We start from the raw sequence: 21,956 nt of genomic DNA, 5'->3' as shown, positions 1-21,956 counted from the left end.
GTTCATTGTCATGCTGTCTGTCTAAAATCTGCCTCATCATCTGCCCCTAGTCTGCCCGTCTCTTCTGTGTTTCCAGATCTCTCCGGGGTTCCAAAGGAGTATCTTGACCTTAAGGAGGTGTTTAACAAATCCCTGGCCACCTCGTTGCCGCCTCATCGCCCGTATGACTGTGCCATTGACCTCCTCCCGGGTACATCTCCTCCCAGAGGTAGACTTTTTTTCCCTATCTGCTCCTGAGACAAAAACTATGGAGAGATATATTAACGACTCATTGGCTACAGGAATCATTCGACCTTCTTCATCTCCAGCGGGAGCGGGGTTTTTCTTTGTCGGAAAGAAGGACAAATCCCTGCGCCCTTGCATTGACTACAGAGGACTCAATAACATTACGGTAAAGAATAGGTACCCTCTTCCACTTATTGCCTCTGCCTTTGAGCTGCTACAAGGTGCGACCATTTTTTTCCAAGCTCTATCTCCGCAATGCTTACCATTTGGTGAGAATCCGAGAGGGGGACGAGTGGAAGACTGCCTTTAATACTCCTAGTGGACATTATGAGTATTTAGTTATGCCATTTGGTCTCACCAATGCCCCTGCAGTCTTTCAGGGGTTGGTCAACGAGGTTCTCCGGGATATGCTCAATGTTTGTTTTCGTGTATTTGGATGACATTCTTATCTTCTCGAAGTCTCAACAGGAACATGTGGTCCATGTACGCCAAGTCCTCCAAAGGCTTTTGGAGAATCGCCTCTTCGTAAAGGCGGAGAAGTGCGAGTTCCACACCACAGAGGTATCGTTCCTGGGGTTTGTTCTCAATGCTGGTAATATCCAGATGGACTCTGCCAAGACCAAAGCAGTTGCTGACTGGACCTCCCCGTCCACACGCAAGGAACTTCAACGCTTTTTGGGCTTTGCAAACTTCTATCGGCGGTTCATCCGGAACTACAGTTCCGTGGCTGCTCCCCTCACCGCTCTCACCTCCCAGCATGTGCCCTTCCAGTGGTCCTCTGCGGCAGCAGGGGCTTTTGGTGAGTTAAGGTCACGTTTTACCTCTGCTCCCATCCTCATATTCCCAGATCCTGCCCGGCAGTTTATTGTAGAGGTGGACGCCTCGGACACTGGTGTAGGAGCGGTCCTTTCTCAGCGGTTGGCCGAGGACCAAAAGGTTCACCCATGTGCCTTCTTCTCCCGGAAGCTGTCCCCCGCGGAGAGGAATTATGACATTGGCAACTGGGAGCTGTTGGCGGTCAAACTGGCATTGGAGGAGTGGAGACACTGGTTAGAGAGGGCGGAGCAGCCGTTTGTGGTCTGGACAGATCACAAAAATCTGGAGTACATCCGTTCGGCCAAGCGACTGAACTCTCGTCAAGCTAGGTGGGCTCTTTTTTTTAACCGTTTTGAGTTTTCACTCTCATACAGACCAGGTTCAAAGAATGTCAAGCCCGACACCTTGTCTAGGCAGTTCCAGCGAGAGTGCTCTCCTTCCCATCCTGAAAGTATCCTCCGTCCTGAGTGCGTTATTGGTGTGGTAACCTGGGAGGTGGAGGACAGGGTAAATCGCTCCCATGCCGAACACCCTGCCCCCAGTGCTTGTCCTGATAACCGGTTGTTTGTTCCTGTCAATCTCCGTCCTCAGGTCCTCCAGTGGCGCCACTCTTCCCGCCTAGCTTGCCATCCTGGGATCAGACGCACACTAGCACTGCTCAGACAGCGTTTCTGGTGGTCTTCCATGGAGGAAGACACCAAGGAGTTCATTGGTGCTTGCCAGGTTTGTTCTCAGCATAAGAGCACTTGCCAACCGCCCTCTGGGCTTCTTCATCCTCTGCCAGTTCCTAGTCGTCCCTGGTCCCACATCGCTTTGGACTTTGTAACCGGCCTACCCCCTTCTGACGGTAACACAGTTATTCTCACGGTCATTGATCGATTTTCCAAATCTGCTCTGCTCATTCCACTACCAAAGTTACCTACTGCCAAAGAAACTGCTAAGATATTACTGCAGAATGTTTTCCGGCTGCATGGTCTGCCCATGGATGTGGTCTCCGACCGGGGACCGCAATTCACCTCTCGCTTCTGGTCAGAGTTTTGCAGGCTGCTGGGAGCCACGGTCAGTCTTTCGTCAGGGTTCCATCCACAGTCTAATGGGCAGGCTGAGCGGATGAATCAGGAGATGGAGACATCCTTACGCTGTGTCTGCTCCCGCAACCCCTCCTCCTGGTCTGAGCAGCTCTTGTGGGTCGAGTATGCCCACAACACCCTTCCCAATTCAGCCACCGGGTTCTCACCGTTCCAGTGTGCCCGTGGATATCAGCCACCACTCTTCCCGGAGCAGGAACAAGAGGCCAGCGTCCCCTCAGTCCAGGCATTCATCCAGCGGTGCCGACGCACTTGGAGGCAGGCCCGCACCACACTCTTGGGCTCGTCCGACCGTTACCAAAGGTCTGCCAACAGACGCCGCGTTCCTGTACCCCGTTATGCCCCAGGACAACGTGTCTGGCTGTCTACGCGGGACCGTCCCCTCAGAGTGGAATCCAGGAAATTGGCTCCTCGCTTCGTGGGTCCTTTCCCTGTGTCTCGAATAATCAATCCTGCTGCTGTCCGTCTTCGCCTGCCATCATCCATGAGGATTCATCCCACCTTCCATGTCTCCAGGATTAAACCCGTCAAGGAGAGCCCCCTTCAGCCCTCCCCCAGGGCCCCTCCGTCCCCCCGGCTCATTGATGGGGCACCTGCCTATACGGTCCGTTGCCTTCTCAAGTCTCGGCGATGGGGTAGGGGATTGCAATACCTTGTGGACTGGGAGGGTTATGGTCCCGAAGAGCGTGAATGGGTCCCCGCTCGCAGAATATTTGATCCCTCCCTGATCTCGGACTTCCACCAGGCTAACTAACGGTAGCACTTCTTTAAGCAGCCTAGTCGGTATAGGGTCTAAGAGACAGGTAGAAGATTTAGATGAAGACATTGTTGAAGTCAATTTGTCAAGGTCGATGGAAGAAAAGCCATCTAAATATATATCAGGGTTTACTGCTGTTTCTAAAGTTCCTTTTTTTTGTTGGATAAATCGGTATCTGTTGAGGAGAGGAGATTATTAATTTTGTCTCCAATAGTTAGAATCTTATCATTAAAGAAGTTCATGAAGTCATTACTACAGAGAACTATAGGAATACGTGGCTCAATAGAGTTGTGACTCTCTGATATCCTCTAAACTTCCGGTGGCGCTGCTCTGCTTGTGACCCAGATCTACTGCATTTGTTTGTTTGTGTCTGATAGCCTATTATCTGACTACATCCTCGTTTTTTAACTTTTCTGTCAACGTACTAAGTTCACATGGCAATGACTATGCAAAACGCCATGTTCTTTCAAGTTTTTGTGATGTTTGCTTTAATTTACTGGTTTGAGGGTTATACCATGGAGCTAAATAATATGGGGTCAGATCAGTCTCAATAATTGCAAATGCACACAGAAAAACTCATAAATGCAAACAGAAAGATTCACAAATGCGCACAGAACAATTCACAAATATATTAGATTTACAAATGCACACAGAAGGATTTACAAATATATTCGAATTACAAATGCACGCAGAACAATTCACAAATATTCCAATGCACACATAAATAAATTACGATTTATATAAATGTAAAAAAAAATCACAAATATATTTCTGCATTTGTATGTATTTGTTTGTGGATTTGTATGTATTTGTTTGTGGATCACACTGCATTTATTTGTAAATCGCTTCACATTTATTTGTGGGTATTATGAGACTCCCCTGACACCGCTGGATTCACAAATGCGTTTTTTTCAACATAGACCTGTCTGTAGCCAATCAGATGTCAGCCTCATTTTCAACCAATCACATGAGCGCAGCTCCCCCCTCCCCTCCCCAAATTTGCCTCAGAGGGTTTTACAATCTGTACACATCACATCCTCTGTCCCAGGACCCTCACATCGGAACAGGAAAAACTCCCCCCAAAAAAACTTTAAACTGGGAGAAAAGAGGAAGAAATCTAGCCAAGACTTGTTCAACATTCTGTCTCTGCATCATCTGCCTCCAGCCTTGCACAACACTTGCACAACAAAACCACTCTGAGTTCTTCCTTTGCATGAGACCAGCTTGTGACAGAACAGGGGAAACCCTGGGAATCCCAGAACAATTGGCCTCCAATTCCCCAAACTTGCGCAGTGAATGCCACTACGTGTCAGCAGAACTCAAATCTGCCCACAAATCTTGCACCTCCGGTCCGTCCAGCCATACTTTACAACCAGGGAGTGATAGATAAATCCAAATCCAGAGTTAGGTAGGCCATGACACAACAAACTCTGACAACACCAGCACTCCTTTCTCCAACTCTCACTCACGTTTCATACTCTGGCAACAAGTCACATGACAAACAGAAAGGTAAAGGAAAAGTTTTTATTTCTCTGTAGGGTTCTTTCCATAATGTTGTCCGATACTCACAATAACAATCTGAACCGGTCAGTGTCAACAACTAGTTAGTGGACACATTGATGGTGTGGAGTGGTTACATTACGGCCCATTTACCGGCTGCCATTTACGACGCTCTCCCTCAATACTGGACCAACAGCAAACATTGTTGTCCCCGTTAGTCACGGAGGCCCAATCCCAGACCCCTAACTCACGGACTCAAGGACTTTTGAGGTGCATTCCCGAAAAAGTCTGAGTGTTTAAGGCTGTCCAATTGTTGAGTGTTTGAGGGCTCTCTGGCAGACATTTTGAGCCCTTAATAAACACTTTCCTTAAGTCTACATTTCTGCAGACTTTACCCAAGGGAATTACCCACAATTCATAGCAATGTGATGTTTAAAAACAGGGTATGTGGAACGTGGAAATTGTAGATGTAAAAAAAAGGCAGAGAAAGAGAACAGCACATGAGCTTTTAGCCTGACATATTACATTTACACAGAAACATTGAGGATTCAAGATGGTCCATAAAAAGACATGAAATCAGAAGGAATACAAACTGAGATTATCTCAGCTTGTATTCCTTCTGATTTCAATTATGTCACACACCTGGTTTATCCATCAAGCATTTCATTCTATTATTGAAGCTGTTTGGACAAAAACGAGTAAATAGATTATTTGACAATATCCCGTAAAGCAAAAGCTCAGACGACGTTCAAATCAGGAAGAAAAAAGGAAAAAATAAATACCCACAATTGTACACATTATGAAGTTGTCATAGTAACGTGATATGTTGCCGCAAATAGCTGTCCCATTCGTATTTACACCATTTCAAGCCTTTACAGCCTCTCAGACTCAACCATTTACCAGGTGACATCAGATAAGACCCGGAGGATTCAGGGTTTAAGGCCCTAGGGGGACATTGGGACTGGACCTTAGACACAAAAACATGGGAAAATAAAACCCTTTTAGCTCAGTTAATGAGAGCAGCTGGGATTGAGATTGACTTTGTAGAGAGACTTTAAATTGTTGTGTAACCCTAACCCTTGTATAGCAAGCGTATGTGTGAACGGAGGACTAGAGACTCACCAATACTGACAACATTCAAAAGTTTATGTAAATATTGAGAAAAAAAATGATGAGGGGCCTTAAAAGAAAAGTGACTATGTTGATATTTTCTTTGAGCTCTAACCTTGAATTAAGAGGTGAATCCCTTTTCCTGTGAGCATATTAGCAGTAATAGCCAGTAGTGCATGTAATAAACAGTAACATTAGTTTAGTAAGATACATACAGTGTTTGTATGTTTTAGTTCCACTTAATGTGTAAATGCTCATTTGTTCTTTAGTGGTACACACGAGTGACTTTAGAGAATTCTTGGCATTCATCATTTTTGACATGGCTGGATTAACCTGTTAGGGGTAATCTGATTAAATGTGTTTTCTGTCCGTGGTTTTGACCAGTTTGCATTTATGGAGAAAGGACAAATGGGTCAGAAATGTACTCATTAAATACATTTGATACTGCTTAAGTTCATGTAGATACAAATTGTGGACCAAAGATGAAAAATGATAATGGAAGTGTTGTCATGTCATTGTGAGTGGTGACATAAACCTTTTGATGAAGAGTTTCATCAGTAGCACGAATGTAAAAACTCACAGTGAGCACTCATTAACCATTTCTTCTGTTGGTCCCAGGGGACTTTCACATTTCATGCAGTCGAGCCTCCAAAGGAAGTCAGACAAAATCACTACCCAACATGCATTGCACTCAACAAGAATCGGGGATCCAAACTGCGCAGGTAACTTCACCCCCACACTTTTGGTAGCTTATCGCAACTGTCAAACATGTTTCACAATAATTACTTCAAGTTATCTACAATAACAGTGTTGTTGACACCATTTTTCCAAAATGTCAGTTTTGTTTTCCAGCACTGAACGCACCCTAAACAAAAATATTTAGAGTATCATATATTTCTGCTTTCCTCTAAATAGTCTTTTTTTATTAAGCAGCAGTAGGAAGCAGGACCTATTTTCTGCTTCTTGAAGTTTCCAAAAACGTACACTTTAAGATGGTAGAGTTCATGCCATGGAATAACGTGATGACAGTTCAGACAACACAATCACATCAGTAGTGAGACAGAGGGCTTGTGGTACTGAGAGGGTTCTGATTCACTTTAGTCAACAACCACTTTAATATGAAGACAGCAGCTTTAGAAATCAATACATACATATTGCAAGGTAAACTCACAGTTCATAATGTTCTTAAAGAATTGTGTTACACATTTAAGGGCAACCCAGTGTTCCTGAGCATGTGTTCAGCTGCTCTGCAACTTCTTCATAACGAGGCTGCTGGGTGGTGCGCTGGTGAATATAGTCCCCACAAAAACATGGCTCCCCCACAGAGAGTGTCGGATCACTCTGCAGCAGCCCAGGTCCTCGATCTGAAAGCCCAGGTGACGGTACCGGTCATCGGTCTCAAACAGCGTGTTGTTGGTGTACGAGCCAAAGAACTGGGGAGGAACACACATCCATCATATAGTTATCTGATCACATCCATCTCCAGAAAACGTATGCAATTCTCTTCAATGCGTTTACAATGTATCAGCAGCTTTGAATGTTGACTGAGGGTGCTAATTGGGAATTTATTTTCTGATCGATAGCCCACCCCCGTTAATCTACAAGATGCTGTGCATGCAGGGTGCTGTGGTTGAAGTTTACCAATGCACACACTGTCATGGACACGTCCACCACATGAATGAGCTTAGCTTAGGTTTACTCTGTCAGGGTTTACAGCAGAGTATTGGAAGTGTGTTAACGTTAGCGAGAGAGAGAGAGAGAGATGAGTGTGACGTCAGCAGTAACCTCACAGCTGTGAATGGAGCAAAGCCGTGTGTCCACACTTTATTTGAGGCTGAATAAATGCTACTACTCCTCATTAGCTAACTTCTCTTGTCTGATGATCAAAGTGAAGGAGGTTAGCCTCGAAGCTAGCAACAACTCAGGTTTACTTAAGGTGGGCTGACCTTTAAGGTGGACCAGCTATTCTCATTTTAGTGACAAACTGCTCTTCTGAGTTAAAAAAAATATAAATGTATTTTTCTTTTGTTTTGTTTCACTGATCAAACTTTATATTGTTGGCTAATTATTAACATCCCTAATGGTGACAGTATAACACAATGTTAAAAACAACACGGCCTGTATCCTCATCCTACAATGCTCTAATTGTGCCACTTGCTTGTACAGTCCAAGTTCAAATTATTTGAACTCAAACTGCAAAGCCGGTCTGGCTTTTTTCTTTAGCAGTTCTTATAAATCAATCAAAAGCATTGAGCTGGGCGCTCAGCACCAACTCTGAACCTTTTCCATTGTTGAGTCCAGCTCAGACCGCTTAACATGAGTCTCGGGTAATCTCTCCCAGGTCACTGTGCACATTTTAAACTTAGGGCAGGCCTACAGAACCATATGAACTTTGAGTGAACCTGAGAAACTTCACCCAAATAATATTGTAAGTCGCTTTGGATAAAAGCGTCTGCTAAATGACTGTAATGTAATGTAATGAGTAAATGGAATATTCCAGGCTGAACACACGTGAGCCGTCCTCTTTGTTTACGTCTCCATGCGTCCACTGGTTACCCCGCGTTTAACGTCACATTGCAATGATTTGTGGGTAATTCCCTTAGGCTAAGTCAGCATACCATGCTGACTTATGGAAAGGGTTCATAAAGGGCTGAAAATGTCTGCGGGAGATCCTCAAACACTCGATGATTTGACATTGGGACAGCCCTAAACCCTCACGGACTTCGCTGGAGCGCGCCTCAAAGTCTGTGAGTCCGTGAGGGGGGGACATTGAGATTTGGCCAGGGAGGAGACTGTTGGTTCTAAACAACAATGGCGGCTTCTGAAGAGGTTAGCGTAGCTGCTGCAATAGCATCTGTTCTAAAAACAGGAGAGATTTTTTCTATAAAGATGTTTGCATTCCACCAAACAAACTACCTAAACAGATTTGATGAGCAGATTGGGAACTGGATTCAGATTTGATGAAATGCTATCCCTTATGAAGAGTTCCTTCTACAACAGTGAGTGACAGCGGTATCTTACCGCCAGGCCTGAGGATGGGTCGATGAAGTCGGCCCAGAAGCCCTCCCTCTGCAGAGCGGAGCAGATCTCCTTTGCTCCATCAACAAACTGGAAGCAGAGAAACAACTTCAGAGATCTTCAGCTATGTGTGGCTAGAGATCAAATTATTCATTCAAAGTATTTTTCTCCCAAAAATCCAAAAGACACCTGGTTTTGTCAAATTCATGTGATGCACTTATAATTCTATGATGTTTAAAATCTGTTCTATTGAAATCTGTGAGCCTGGTTCTGCCGGTTATGGAACATTGGCTCTAATTATAGAGTACGGTCTAGACCTGCTCCATATCAAAGTGTCTCCAGATAACTTCTGCCAGGATTTTACACTATATGAATAAATTGAATTGTCTCCTCCATAACTTTTTGCCTCTCCGTACAGACAGCATGCTTCTATGGTGATGAACTGTAGTTCTTCAGTTATAGTCGTCTCAAAGTCTTGCTCAAATGGAAAGTAAATCTCCGTCTATCCAGAATGAATTGACCCATGCAATATCACTGATATTTAAATGTGGGTATTCATTATCTGGTGAGGTCAAAATTAAGGAGGGAAATGTCAAAAGTGCAAAAATCCTCATTGAAACACATTCAAGTGGGCTTAAAGGAAAAATCAATGAATTTCTGGTTAAATGACAGAATATTTTATTCTACATATATTACTATATATAGATGAAGTAAATCTATAGATGGTGCACTGATACAATGTGAACAGTATGAATTGATAATGCAGAGAAGGACGACTTATCGGCCAGAATACAAACAATGAGACTTCATATAGAGAGGATATCATTACATTAAGAATATCACATTATCACATTTCATCAGCTTGTTTTGAGCTTACAATACAAGTGGAATTTATGGAACAAGCAGCTTCATCAGCAAAAACATGACAGCACAAAACGATTTGGTGTTTTTTATATGGTGCGTGGGCTTAATAGTGATATTGACTGTAAACCGACTCCTGTACTCAGTCGGATGGGATCATCAGACCGACTACATCTTTCTACATCTTGCATTAAACATATAGGTGATATCTGATGTCTCTACATTCATTTCCACAATGGATAACTCGACACCAGCCATCATCCTGCTGTAGTTATCTGATGCTGCCATCTGGTGGTCTCTGATAGTATTACCCACTTACAGAGGTGATGAGCCCATGGCTTTATCCCAAATCACCACCATGTTGTGACAGCAGATCATTACTATTAGGACAGAACTGTTTGTAGAAATGAGCTGAGAGAAAATTGCTGTTTCCTCAATGGCTGCCAACATTACAACTCTGTAGGCCCTCCCTCCTTCTGTTTGCTTAACGGGGAGTGTAATGGTACATTTTTACTCAGTATAGATTTCTACTTAGTATAGAGATTTCTACAGAGTATAGCATATATTTCTACTTAGTTTGCTCTGAACTCAGACTTCACTGCGTCTTTCTTATTGTTGTGCAGAAGAAGAATTGAAAACGGTGTGTAAGAATGTTCCAGCGCTAGGCCGTCCTGCCGCTTGTTTTGGTTGCTGGCCCTTTGTTTGCCATTGTTGTTAGGGTTAGGCTGTCTGGAACATTGGCCATCGGCCCCCACCTTTGATCCTTCTGTATAAAGAAAGCTTGTTCACTTTTTTCTTGGTTCTTCCTCACTGAGACTGTACATATTCTGTTGTGATGATTGAACATTCTCTGCTCAGAGAATAAATATTTAAAAGACAACCTTTGGTTTCCGGTATTCCTTATTTCAGCATTAAAAGACTCACGCAAAGCGGGTATGGAATGTTTCCCCTCACAGGAGTCAGACTGAACACAGCCCTGCACTTACACAGCACGTTGTTTATGGCGGCGTGTTGTTTCAGATCCAGGAAGTCCAGATGGAATAACATTAATGTCTTTAACAGTTTAGCAGTCACCAAAACACTGCACAAAATTGGCCAATGCAGTGCCTTGTCGGATGATGTTGCAGCAACAGTTAAGCCAGGTGCAATGTATTGATTGGAGCCAGTGTGTGAAATATGGGGGGCACAATTTGAATAATATCCAAACAGGCCAAAACTTAATTTCCGCAAATCCTTCTAATACATGAATCTTCATTTTTTATGAATGTGTAGATTATCTCCAAGTCATCAGTGTGAGCCTCTATTTGTGTCTCACAGATTCCTGACTGCAGTGACAATATTGTTTTTGGAAGGCTGAACGCCAACAAATAGGAAGCACAAATGAAAGCAGTATATTTTATTAATGTTAATGATTCAATAAATGCTTTACAACGCTCTGTAGTTATTGGAAATGTTTGGATCACACAAGTCGGTAACAGTCCTATAATTAGACATGCAAAAATATTGTGGCACCCTTAACATTCATCTTTTAGGTTGTAGGTCTGTTGGGGAGAACGATGCCTAAACTAGTTGATACTTCAACACTTGTGAATGAGGTGCAAAATGATTTATTACCTCAGCCAAGGAGTTATGTTTTCGGCTGAGTTGGTTTGTCAGCAGGATGACAGAAAAAACTACTGGCCCGGTTTTTAAGAAATCATGGGGCATGTACAGGCATTATGTTTTACTTATGGAAATGGCCTTTAATGGAGGACTGCGCACTCTGATTGCCTTCTAGTTGAGAAGAGCTTTAGGATAGACTCTGACTCCATGGTTATTGGACTCAAAGGCTGGAGCAGTTGCAAGAGAGTGTCCCATTCTGCCTAAACATAGAACACACCCCCCCCACACCGCAGCTCACCGTATCAAGCATCTGATCTCGCTCCTGTTCCACATCAGCACACCATGACGTCATATCGTTCTGGGTCTTTTGGGTCACTGTGACCACCATCATACCAGTGGATGGTGCCTCAGGAAACATGGACTGGAAATCTGTTGATGGAAAAGAAAAGGAAATATACACATCAGACAGAAACAGGAAGCACTGCTCCTCAGCAGTGAGAGCAACACGTTCTCCTGAAGGTGGATAGAAAGACCATGATGAACATTTGAAAAACAAAGTCACAAACATTCACAAAACTGTTAATAACCGGTCCACATTCAAAACATGAACATGGATAATAATTGTGCGAGTTGCTACAGTGCAGTCTCAGTTCTGTACCTTTCTTTAGAAGTTCAGGGCAGGACTGTATGGCACACTCCAGACTGGAGCTGTCAAAGTACTGCTCAGCTTGACTGACGTTCTGAGACGAGGCTGGCTCATCTTTCTCCTAAAACACACACACACACACACACACACACACACACACACACACACACACACACACACACACACACACACACACACACACACACACACACACACACACACACACACACACACACACACACACACACGTTAGTGTATGAGAAATAGAGACAGTCATTGAGAAGACCACAGTCTGCTGTCTATCTCCAATTAAACATTTGGTTTTCCTGAAGTTGGTAGTTTACTTCAGATGGGACCAGCTTGAGTGTCCTTTGAATCCAGTGGACAGCCTGTATGGACATAGACTCATTTACTTGGGCTGATAGTTCTATCTCATTACAGAAAGTCTGATAAACATGAAGTCCGACTGTGTGTCAATTAGTGTGTAAGCTTTTGTAGGTTGTTACCTCATGTAATTGTTGAACACGTGCTTGCCATGTTTGAGTGTAACATCACACGGTAATTATTACAGAAGAACTGAACATCAAGGTTAAGTTATAACACTGAGCATCAGACGAACCATAACAAAACCAGGTGACAGCCTTTTTACTTTTTAACTGTCTGCTGCTTTTCAGTGGCGGGCCATGGATTTTATACCTGGGCCTTCAGTGCTGTTCGACACTTCTAATAACCTCATTATGACGTCACAGCTACGGGTTATTATTTGTTTCGTGTAAAAGCCGCATATTCATATAACACTGCAACATTTGACAAATGAAATAAAATGTGCAGTTCGGTCGTCTTCGACCGCGGTTCGGTGGTCGTCTTCGGCCGTGGACCGGCGAAGGGCGGGCCGCGGTTGTGGAGCTGTTTCCCTGCGAACGTGGTCGTTGAGTTGTAGATCCACTCGAGTCTCTCCAAAAGTACCGACGCTCAGTTAAAATGAAACACATTCCCAGCCATAACATGTGCAACGCTTCTCCGACGCTGCATACAAATCCTTTTCCTGGCTGGTCAGGGCTGCTAGCTGTGGGGTCGTTTCTTACTGTCCAGTAAGCTCTGCTAGCAAGCATTATGTTTCGCGGGCACATAGTCACGTGCCCGCCCACTGACCAATCACAGCACACTCTGCACCTTGCGGCAGAGAGGCATCTGGACTCTGAGCTGCAGTAATGCTGACGTAACTAGGCCTGCAAACCGCTCTGGTGCGTCCATGAATCTCAAACTAAAGATCTGATTGGTTGAAGACTATGTCAATCAACAATATCGTTCCCATTCACTTAAACTGCACATGGAAGCACTGGGTGAGTCTGCAGGCCTGGGCCTCTCTTCTACCTAGAGACACAGAGGTGAAATCTGATTGGATAAAAGCTCTACTTAAAACAAGCTGCACTGGAAGCAGAGCAACTGAGGAGCACAGTAGCTGTGCAATGAGAAAATAAGATAATGGGAAAAATATTTTTAGAAATTATAATACATATAAGAAAAAATTAAATGTATTAAAGAAAAAATATTAAATTATAAAATAGCTATAACTTTGTGATTCTGTTTAGGCCAGCAGAGAAGGCTTTGCAGGCCCTGACGGTCCGCCACTGATGCTTTTACATACGCTGTCTTTAATTAACCTTTACTCTGAATTCAACTATCAATTAGAGAATATCCTGAAGTGTGATGTGATGGATTACATCGTTGGAATATGTTCTATGTATTTGAAATGGGCCATGTGCTGTTCTGAGGCTGATGACTGGCCAGGATTACTTCTTTAAGGGCTACTCTTACAAACCTTTAATGTTGTTGCATATTCCCGGAGTAAGGAGGCTCCTAAAGCAGTGATTCTCAACTGGTGGGTCGCGACCCAAAAGTGGGTCTTGGACCCGTATTCAGTGGGTCGCGGGCCTTTGCCTGACAAAAGAAAAAAAAAAGTGATTTTATTTTGAAGGGAATTATTCCAGCATTTACAGCACTCGTTCAGCGGTGCAGGAAAAACAACGACCAATGCGTTGAGAATCACATCACGGGATGCAGCTCAGCCAATCAGATATGGGTATTCTAAAGTTTCCTGACTTGAGTGAGATGTACACACACACATATATAGCAGAGCAGGACAATTGTTGTGTGAGTTGTTAAAGTCAAATCATAGAACGATCTCCAAAAGAGAAGAATGTCCAGAAAGACCAGAGTCATTAGACTCTGACTGGACAGACTCACATCGGTGAATTCTTCACACACTAATTTCTCTTTTCAGAAGATGAGAAAGATATAATTGTGGCTTTTTCACTTCACCTTGAATGAACTGAATTTAAAGCTGCAGGTCAATTCAGTGAAAATAACTTTTCTAAAATGAATTCTGTTACGTAATTCATTTTTGAATCCAGACATTTTACTTGAAATGAGAAGAACATTTATTTATGTATTTCTATGTAATATTTATCCAGATAAATTTCAAAAATAGGAATAATAATTGTTAAAATATAATTGATGTGTACTTTCTTTATTTGATTTGACAGTTGTTGACTATACAGATACGTTACTACTACTAGACTTCTTGAATATAGATATACACAAATGATATATATAATTTGGGTCGCGGCTTGTCATTAAGGGGTGATGGTGGGTCCCGCAGTCAGACCAGTTGAGAACCACTGTCCTAAAGTGTGATCTCCTTTCATGAACGGGGAGTTATGTAGCTGGATTATTTGGAGGAGAGAAATACCAAATTGGTAAGTAAGTTACAGTAACAGTTGAAGGATTTCTGATCCTCCCTGTCTGCCTGTCTTGTATCGTGGACCAAGAGCTGATGGTGCTGCGTTATATATTCTAGAGAGAAATAAAGTGAACGCTATCGCCAGAAAGAATAATGCGCTGAAGGTTTTTGGAGTTTTTATGTCGTGGATGTAGTTTATATTGAAAAGTGTAATTCAGAGTCTGTCACATTTATGGCTGGAGACGGGCGCACCCTCAGAAGACATTTCTACTCCTGTTTTTGGTAAACAGTCATTTGTTATCAAGATGTCAGTGATTAGTGTTTTGTATAAGATGTATGTTAGAATATCACTTGAATTACAAATATTGTTTCTTTTGAAAGCAAAATCTGAGTTTAGCATTGTAGCAGACGGACCACATCCTGCATCATCAGTAGCTGCATAGTGGCCCATTGCAATTACTTAAAGCATGAGAAGTATGTAAAGTTCTCATTTTTGTATGCCGTTTATATTAGTATACTGTAAAATACACATATATATACACATTTGTCTTTTTTAGTCTCTGGGGTGAATGAGTATAGCTAATTACTTCTCTGCATGATCAATGTATACTTTTCATGTTATGTATGTAGATTTATTTCTTTGTAATTTTTTCGCTCATCTTTTGTAAAAAACAAACTAAATATTTTGTTACAGTGTTCTTGAACACATCATAACCGACACTGTGTCTGGAGGACAGAGATAAGAGCAGCTGAGGTTGAAGGAAAACACTGAATCCACACTATGTTTTAACATTTTCCTCGTTAGCATACTCAGCTAATCACAGTTAAAGGAAGTTGTTCTGCATAGCTGAAGTAATGCTGTACTGATCATTTTACACAAGTTGTTGGGCTACATTCAAAGAAGACATGTCGTAGGTTTAGCTTTTTCTGCATTTACCACACAGCAAAAAGGCTGGTCACACCTTTTTAAATAGGCATCAACAGGCCAGTTGAAACGTGAAAATAACTACTGATAGCTCAACCTTAACACGTTTGTATTGATATATTTATATATCTATATTTATCACCAAATCATGAAGTGGGCTTATTTGGAGCACCCATTGGTGAATGTTAGGTACTTTAGAAATTGGTCAAATTCTATATAAATCATATTTCAGCAAACGTGTTCATTGTAGTGACCACAAAGCCAAACCCCCAAGGCTTTCACACAATAAAAAAAACATTGTGTAATGTTGAGTGATGCTTTTGTCTAAATGTGCGTCTTTGTTGTTCTTGTCATTGGTCTCCAAACGGATCATGGCTTCGTTAGCAGCTGCAAATAGCTCAACTCAAAATAGCTACATCATAATGCATGACCAACTATTATCATTGACCAGACCGCAATTATAACTAGATTTATTTATTAATGGCTCTGATTATAACTGGATGGACTCAATATATGGTACGTCAGAGACTCGACTGTATGCTACAGTGCCTGCAGTTTGCCTCTGTGACTTTGCAAGTCATCTAGCCCAGTGGTTCTCAAATGGGGGTACGCAACCCCCAATAAAACAATTTCACACATCCCTGTGAAATTCTGAGGTAGTTTGGTTGAGAGAACTCGCCGCTGCTTTCATTGGACGAGACCAGGGACGCCGAGCTGGGACTTCCGGTTTTACGTCCGGAAGCGACTAGCTTACAAAACCACTGAGCGCGCCTGAAAGCATTGCCATTCCCTCCTGACCCCGTCAGAGAAAGGGGGCACGCAACGTTGCTGTTTTTAAAAGAAACTTAGGTCAGTTTTAGATTCGCTGGGCGAATAGAGACTATCTTTATTAGGGCCTGAGCACCGACAACGTCGGGTCCGCAAGGTCCCTATTGTATCTGTAGGAATTATTATTATACCCTATGATGAAAAAACATTTAAGGGTATCTGACATGTCCCCAACCTCCCCATATTTGGCGAGCATATCAGGACTGCGGGAAATTTTTATATTTTATGGGTCCAATGCTCGAGCATACAAAATTGCTGGCTAGCGCCACCTAGATAATGGAAAGGCAAGCCCCGACAGCCCGTATGTCCAAATTACTTAAGATTTTACAGACATGAGCAACTGAATGAGTTCTACAAAAAATCCTCTTGGGACCCTAAGCTCCGCCTACCAAAATGTTCCACCATTTTGAATTTTGTAAAAAAAAAAAAAAAAATCAGTTCTCCTAGTTTCTTGATATCTTATTGCATTAAGAATATATGGACCATGGAGTTGGCCTTCTACAGCAATATATATAACTTCAAAACCATGTGGCTTATCATCACGAAATCTGTAGCATATGTTCACATTGTTTCCTGTAACATACCCTGACATTTTTATTCCATACAACCACTAGGGGGCGATGCAGTAATACTCCCATTTCTTTGCATTTTTAGGCATTTTTCATTGTTTTCAGGCATTGTACTTTAACGAACTCCTCCCACAGAATTTATACAATCAACTTCAAAATTGGTCAAGATGATCTAAAGACATTAATGATGAAAAGTTACTGAAATGGTCTACTGACATTGAACGACCTTTGTTTTATGTGGCTTCCATGTCAGGCACATTTCGTGCCGTTTGCCATGAAAGAGGAAGTTGTTGTAACTACAAGGTACTTTATTCAATCTGCCACAAATGTGTTATGCATGATGCTGGTCCAGGCCTGAGCACATGTCCATGCCAACATTTTCACAAAGTCATAGCGCCACCTACTTGCAAAAGGAAATGACAAGTTTTATACTTTGATGTATTCCGACTAGGAAGTATCCCAGATCAGTCTAAAATTTGGTAAGGTAAGCCGTAAGACATGATGATGCTTCATCGTGAATATTGTGAGTTGTCCTTAAACACTGTTGCGACGCGTCATTCGCCATGAAAAATGAAGCTTATTTTTCTGTGACTTAGGATGCTCAACAAGCCTTGGAACTTTGCACAGGTGTCATAGGTGATGGAAATAAATATTTCATATGGCTTTTTGGCTTGACCCTTTCAAATTGCCTCGATAGCGCCCCCTACAAATATTCAAAAACCCAGCCCCAGCGCTACGTTTGACCTACATGTATGAAATTTAGTAGGCACGTGTATCACATGAAGACTTAAAAAAAAGTGTCGTGGCACCATGCTCTAAATTTAACGGGAAGTCGGCCATTTTGATTTGTGTGTGAATTTCCCCATGATTTCTAGTCGCCATACTTTAACGAACTCCTCCTAGGGACTTTGTCAGATCCACTTCAAATTTGGTCAGTACAATCTAAAGACCTTTGCAATTACAAGTTACTCAAAGCTTTACGTTTGATGGAATGGCGAAGCCGTGGCATGGCGGCCATTTTAAGTGATTCGCCGTTAAACAACAAGCTGATGTAACTCCACTGGACTTGCTCAAATCTGTCCCAAACTTGCCATACTTGATAATAGTCATGGCCTGAGGATGTCTATGAGCCAATTTCCACTTAAAGTCATAGTGCCACCTACTGGCAACAGGAAGACAGCGTTATGTGACACACTGAATTGGATTTACACGATGTGGTCTATACTTGATATAGAGCAACATAATGCATGTTTGCGCATGTTCTCTAGCGCCACATAGTGGATACAGGAACTGGTGAAATATTTGCACTACATAATTTCCAGTGTCACACAGTCCAAGCATTAAAAATACATCTACCTTGTGGGCTCGCTGTCTGATGGTCACAGATATTTATGGCCGCTTCTGCCGGCTTACCGCCAGTACCCCCGACGTATTCCCTTAACAAGCCGAAGAAATTCTCTGCTGCAGAGAGAATTTATTGCTTTCTCTCTTATTTTACTAACACACAAACACACATATAGCGTTAAGCTAATGTAGCTCAGGGTGAGCTAACTGCTTCAGGCACAAGTAGATAGGGCGACCTCTCTTTTGTCTATCGCCATGTTAGAGTCCCGCGCCATTTTGTAGTCTCGCGAGCGTGGTTACGTGAAAACTCCATTTTGGTAGTTCGGCCTATCTTCAACGTGTATTCCCACGTGACGTAGCTACATTTAGATTACATCACACGTTGTCTGAGCGGTGCTCTCGCCTCTCCCTCCCACACACACGCACGCACGCACGCACGCACGCGCGCACACACACACACACACACACACACACACACACACACACACACACACACACACACACACACACACACACACACACACACACACACACACACACACACACACACACACACACACACAATCTCCCTTTTACCACCGCTTGTTGATTTTAGATAGCGTGCTCATGAATGTATAGTATTTGTTGTTAGTTTTAGATATTAGTTGACTTGATCATAATTATTGGAACTTAATAAACTCTGTTATACTTTAAAGAGCAGCTGTCTCTGGTTACTTTGTGCATGTGTATTGTGATAATAACTGGATATGTGGTCTGTGCTCGTACTCAAACCTTCACTTACACTCTGAATGTGGAATAGTACTTTGACTATTAACATTGTGAGTGAATACTAATTATGAGTTTATAGTTTGGTTATTGGTCCCTGTTCGCAGGGTGGTACCCCGTTATTATTAAACGAATCCTGTCGCCGGAGACAGAAAGTGGCATGCAAGATTCAAATTACTGACAATAATAATTCTATTGATGTCAATAATTTAGTTTTTATATATGCTGATAACTCAAACACGCTCCTTTTCGGTCCCAACAACGTGACACAGAGATGGCTGAGTCTGGAGCTGTGCCGCCAGACGCTATTGGAAAAACTACCAGTGTCAACATTACTGTACTTACAAAGAACTCTCCGATGACCTGGGCCAGAATGAACTCATGTCTGTCACTGCTGGACGGGGAAGACAGCACGTCAGGGATAATGTTTGGTGCCAGGCTCTTCTTCTGCTCTGCTAATCCCTCCAGGTGGCAGTCAAATCCCACGTTACCGGGCAGCTGGAAGCGCTGGTCCTGGGGTCCAAAAGGGCCCATGCTCTCATCGGGCCACACTGTCCAAAGTTCATAAAAAGAACGTTATTCACAGGTCAAATAAATGGAACAGATAAAATAATTTTCTTAAAGGCTTGGTCTACACCAACATCAATGGCTCAGAGGAAGAGGCTGCACAGCTATTTAACCATCTTGTTGCCTTTGATACCCTTTCAAAGCTTTGTGTTGACTGGCCACACATTAGGATCTTTAGCAGGCTTCTCATTTTATATTGTATCATCAGCTCCAGCTCATTCATCTTGAAAAGCAAACACCCTACCCATGTCAGAGGGAGTGATGGCTATGCGGGGCTCATCAGAGCCCGATGATCCAGCAGCAGAGGAGGCTCTGGCTCCAGCCACACGATGCACCAACACATGGAGCCCTGGGAGGTAACTGACCAGCCTAGCTCTGCTGCACAGCACCTGTTGTTGATTCAACTGTATGATCATTTTGGATGATTGAGTTCATAAACAGCGGTGTTTCTTTTATTCAGCCTACACTCATATGTATGTACATATACTGCACAAGCAACCGGTTCAAATAAGGCTCTGTCGACACCTTAACAGATTATTTTTTTTTAAAGGACATTTTCCTCTCTGTTATCAAATAAAATGATGTCCACATGACCTTTGTTTATCAAAATGTCCAACATTGTGGTTAAAGGACGACCTGCTCTACCCTGAGCTACAGCCGTCCTTTCCAAGAGTATTCAGAGAACTACAGCGGCCTTCAAGCAACAGTCTCTCTCTAGAGTCTGTGTTCAGTTTGTCCATTCTCGGCTGCTGTAGAAACATGGCGGTGCAACATGGAGGACTCTGTGAAGAAGACCTGCTCCCTATGTAGACATGAAGAGCTCTTCAAATATAAACTGGACACTTTAGTAACAGACTTGGTTTAACATACTCTTAATTAACGGAAACACAACGATTCTTAGTCTCAAGTGTTTATCTACAACTTCTGCCAATACATCATCATACTAAATCCTACACACTGTTCCCCTAACATCTCGAACTGCACATCTATGGGTCCTAGGTGTGCACTGTGCATGCATGTATTTCAGGTTGATGTATGTCAAATAACAAGGAGATAACAAACGGAATTTCCCCCAGGGACTACTGAAGTAATTCTTCTTCTGTACTAACTCAAACACACACACACACACACACACGTACGTGTTGACTTACACTGGTCATCCTGGTGGGCCTGTTTTCCTGCAGTGTCCACTTGTGTTTCTGTGAGAGGAGAGAGGTGAAGCAGTCAGGAACTAGCTCCAAACACACACCAGTAACATTAAAACCTAACCCAGAGGGAGAACTTTGTATCCAGACAGAACTAACTCAAGTATTCTATGATCCATACTTCTATCATTCTGTCACATACTGTACTATACAGATAGCTGTAACCAAACCTTGTGCAGTCATTTAGATAGGGCCACTTTACAGTAACTGATTGTCCTCTAACGTCACTAAATCTGATGAGTCACGGAACACACCAGCGAATAAAGTCACCTACAGGCTAACAACAGAGCAAGAAACCGAACTTACCTAACAGTTCAAAGTAGAAGCCAGCCTTACTTAGCGGCCATTTGCAGTGTAGGACAGACCACCCAAATACAAAGACGCTGGAATTGTATCTACTAGCGTTATGTGATATTTTCTATTACTCGTGCAGATGTTTAGAAAGACCGAAGTCACTTAAGGCTAGTTAGCATAACAGTAGCAGCTAAGTTCGGGATGAACTTAGCTAGGTTAGGTTCATTCATGCTAGCTTCACCTTGAATTCGCGCATGCGCTATTGTGATGGAGGCTCGTCTCTTTTTTTTGGTGTGAATTCAATGAATGGCGCTTGGTAAACAACTATCATACGCATTACCGCCATCTACTGACCGGAGTGTGGATGTTTATGGCTGTTCTGGTTACATGTTCTGATATATCCGAATCTGCTTTATTTGTCCAAGTATGAATGCACATACAAGTCATTTGACTCTGTTTTTTTCATTCCTCACAATGTAATTACACAGAAAGAGAAATAACACTATTCTATTTCATTCAGTGTGGCTTTGTGGCACAAAGGCAGTAGAACTGCCTGTGCCAAAGAACACTGACTGTAATCCTGCGGGCTTAATTGTTGGAATTATTGTTATCCTGTTTCTTTATTGTTGGAATGCTGTTTTTCAGTCCTTTTCCGCCTTTATAATGGGTGTGTATTGCGCAGTCCATCTAACTGTCTGTCTGCCTGCCTGTCTCTTTCTCACACTCACTCAGTCCATCTAACTGTCTGTCTGCCTGCCTGTCTCTCTCTCACATTCACTCAGTCCATCTAACTGTCTGTCTGCCTGTCACACACATTTAAAACAGTGAATGTAGTGATCTGATGTGATTTTAATGCTTCAGAGAGGCAAGTCGGCTCGATGGCGCCCCCTACAATATTTAGATGATTCAGCCCTCGCAGTACGTCACACCTAGATGTATAAAATTTGGGAAGTAGGTGTATTACATATAGACTTAAAAAAAGGTCTTAGGGGTCTAAGCTCTAAACCCAACCAGAGGTCAGCCATTTTTAATTTTGTATCAATTTATAGTGTCATTTGTGCAATTTCCAGGCGCTCTACTTTAACGAACTCCT

The 21,956-nt window shown here is 42.7% G+C and overlaps 1 protein-coding gene across 2 annotated transcripts; it reads right to left on the bottom strand.

The window, feature by feature from the left end:
* Window positions 1–6,577: 6,577 nt before the first annotated feature.
* On the bottom strand, window positions 6,578–21,111 carry mmadhcb (metabolism of cobalamin associated Db). 2 transcript variants are annotated; one of them, XM_079170640.1, is made up of 8 exons: window positions 20,876–21,111; window positions 20,516–20,563; window positions 19,609–19,753; window positions 19,143–19,348; window positions 11,636–11,744; window positions 11,276–11,406; window positions 8,518–8,604; window positions 6,578–6,929 (listed from the first exon to the last, which is right to left on the bottom strand). In XM_079170640.1, exons 2-8 carry the CDS (start codon window positions 20,522–20,524, stop codon window positions 6,735–6,737), a joined length of 882 nt encoding a protein of 293 aa, XP_079026766.1. In that variant the 5' UTR covers window positions 20,525–20,563; window positions 20,876–21,111; the 3' UTR covers window positions 6,578–6,734. The 2 variants fall into 2 exon arrangements, with proteins under 2 accessions (XP_079026766.1, XP_079026765.1); XM_079170639.1 differs by lacking the exons at window positions 20,516–20,563; window positions 20,876–21,111 and having other exon boundaries at window positions 19,609–20,482.
* Between the last annotated feature and the right edge of the window lie 845 nt (window positions 21,112–21,956).

This window comes from Pholis gunnellus, assembly GCF_910591455.1.
Source record: "Pholis gunnellus genome assembly, chromosome: 12".
In the NCBI taxonomy this organism is placed as follows: Eukaryota; Metazoa; Chordata; class Actinopteri; order Perciformes; family Pholidae; genus Pholis; species Pholis gunnellus.
This window is presented reverse-complemented; position numbering and strand designations above follow the sequence as displayed.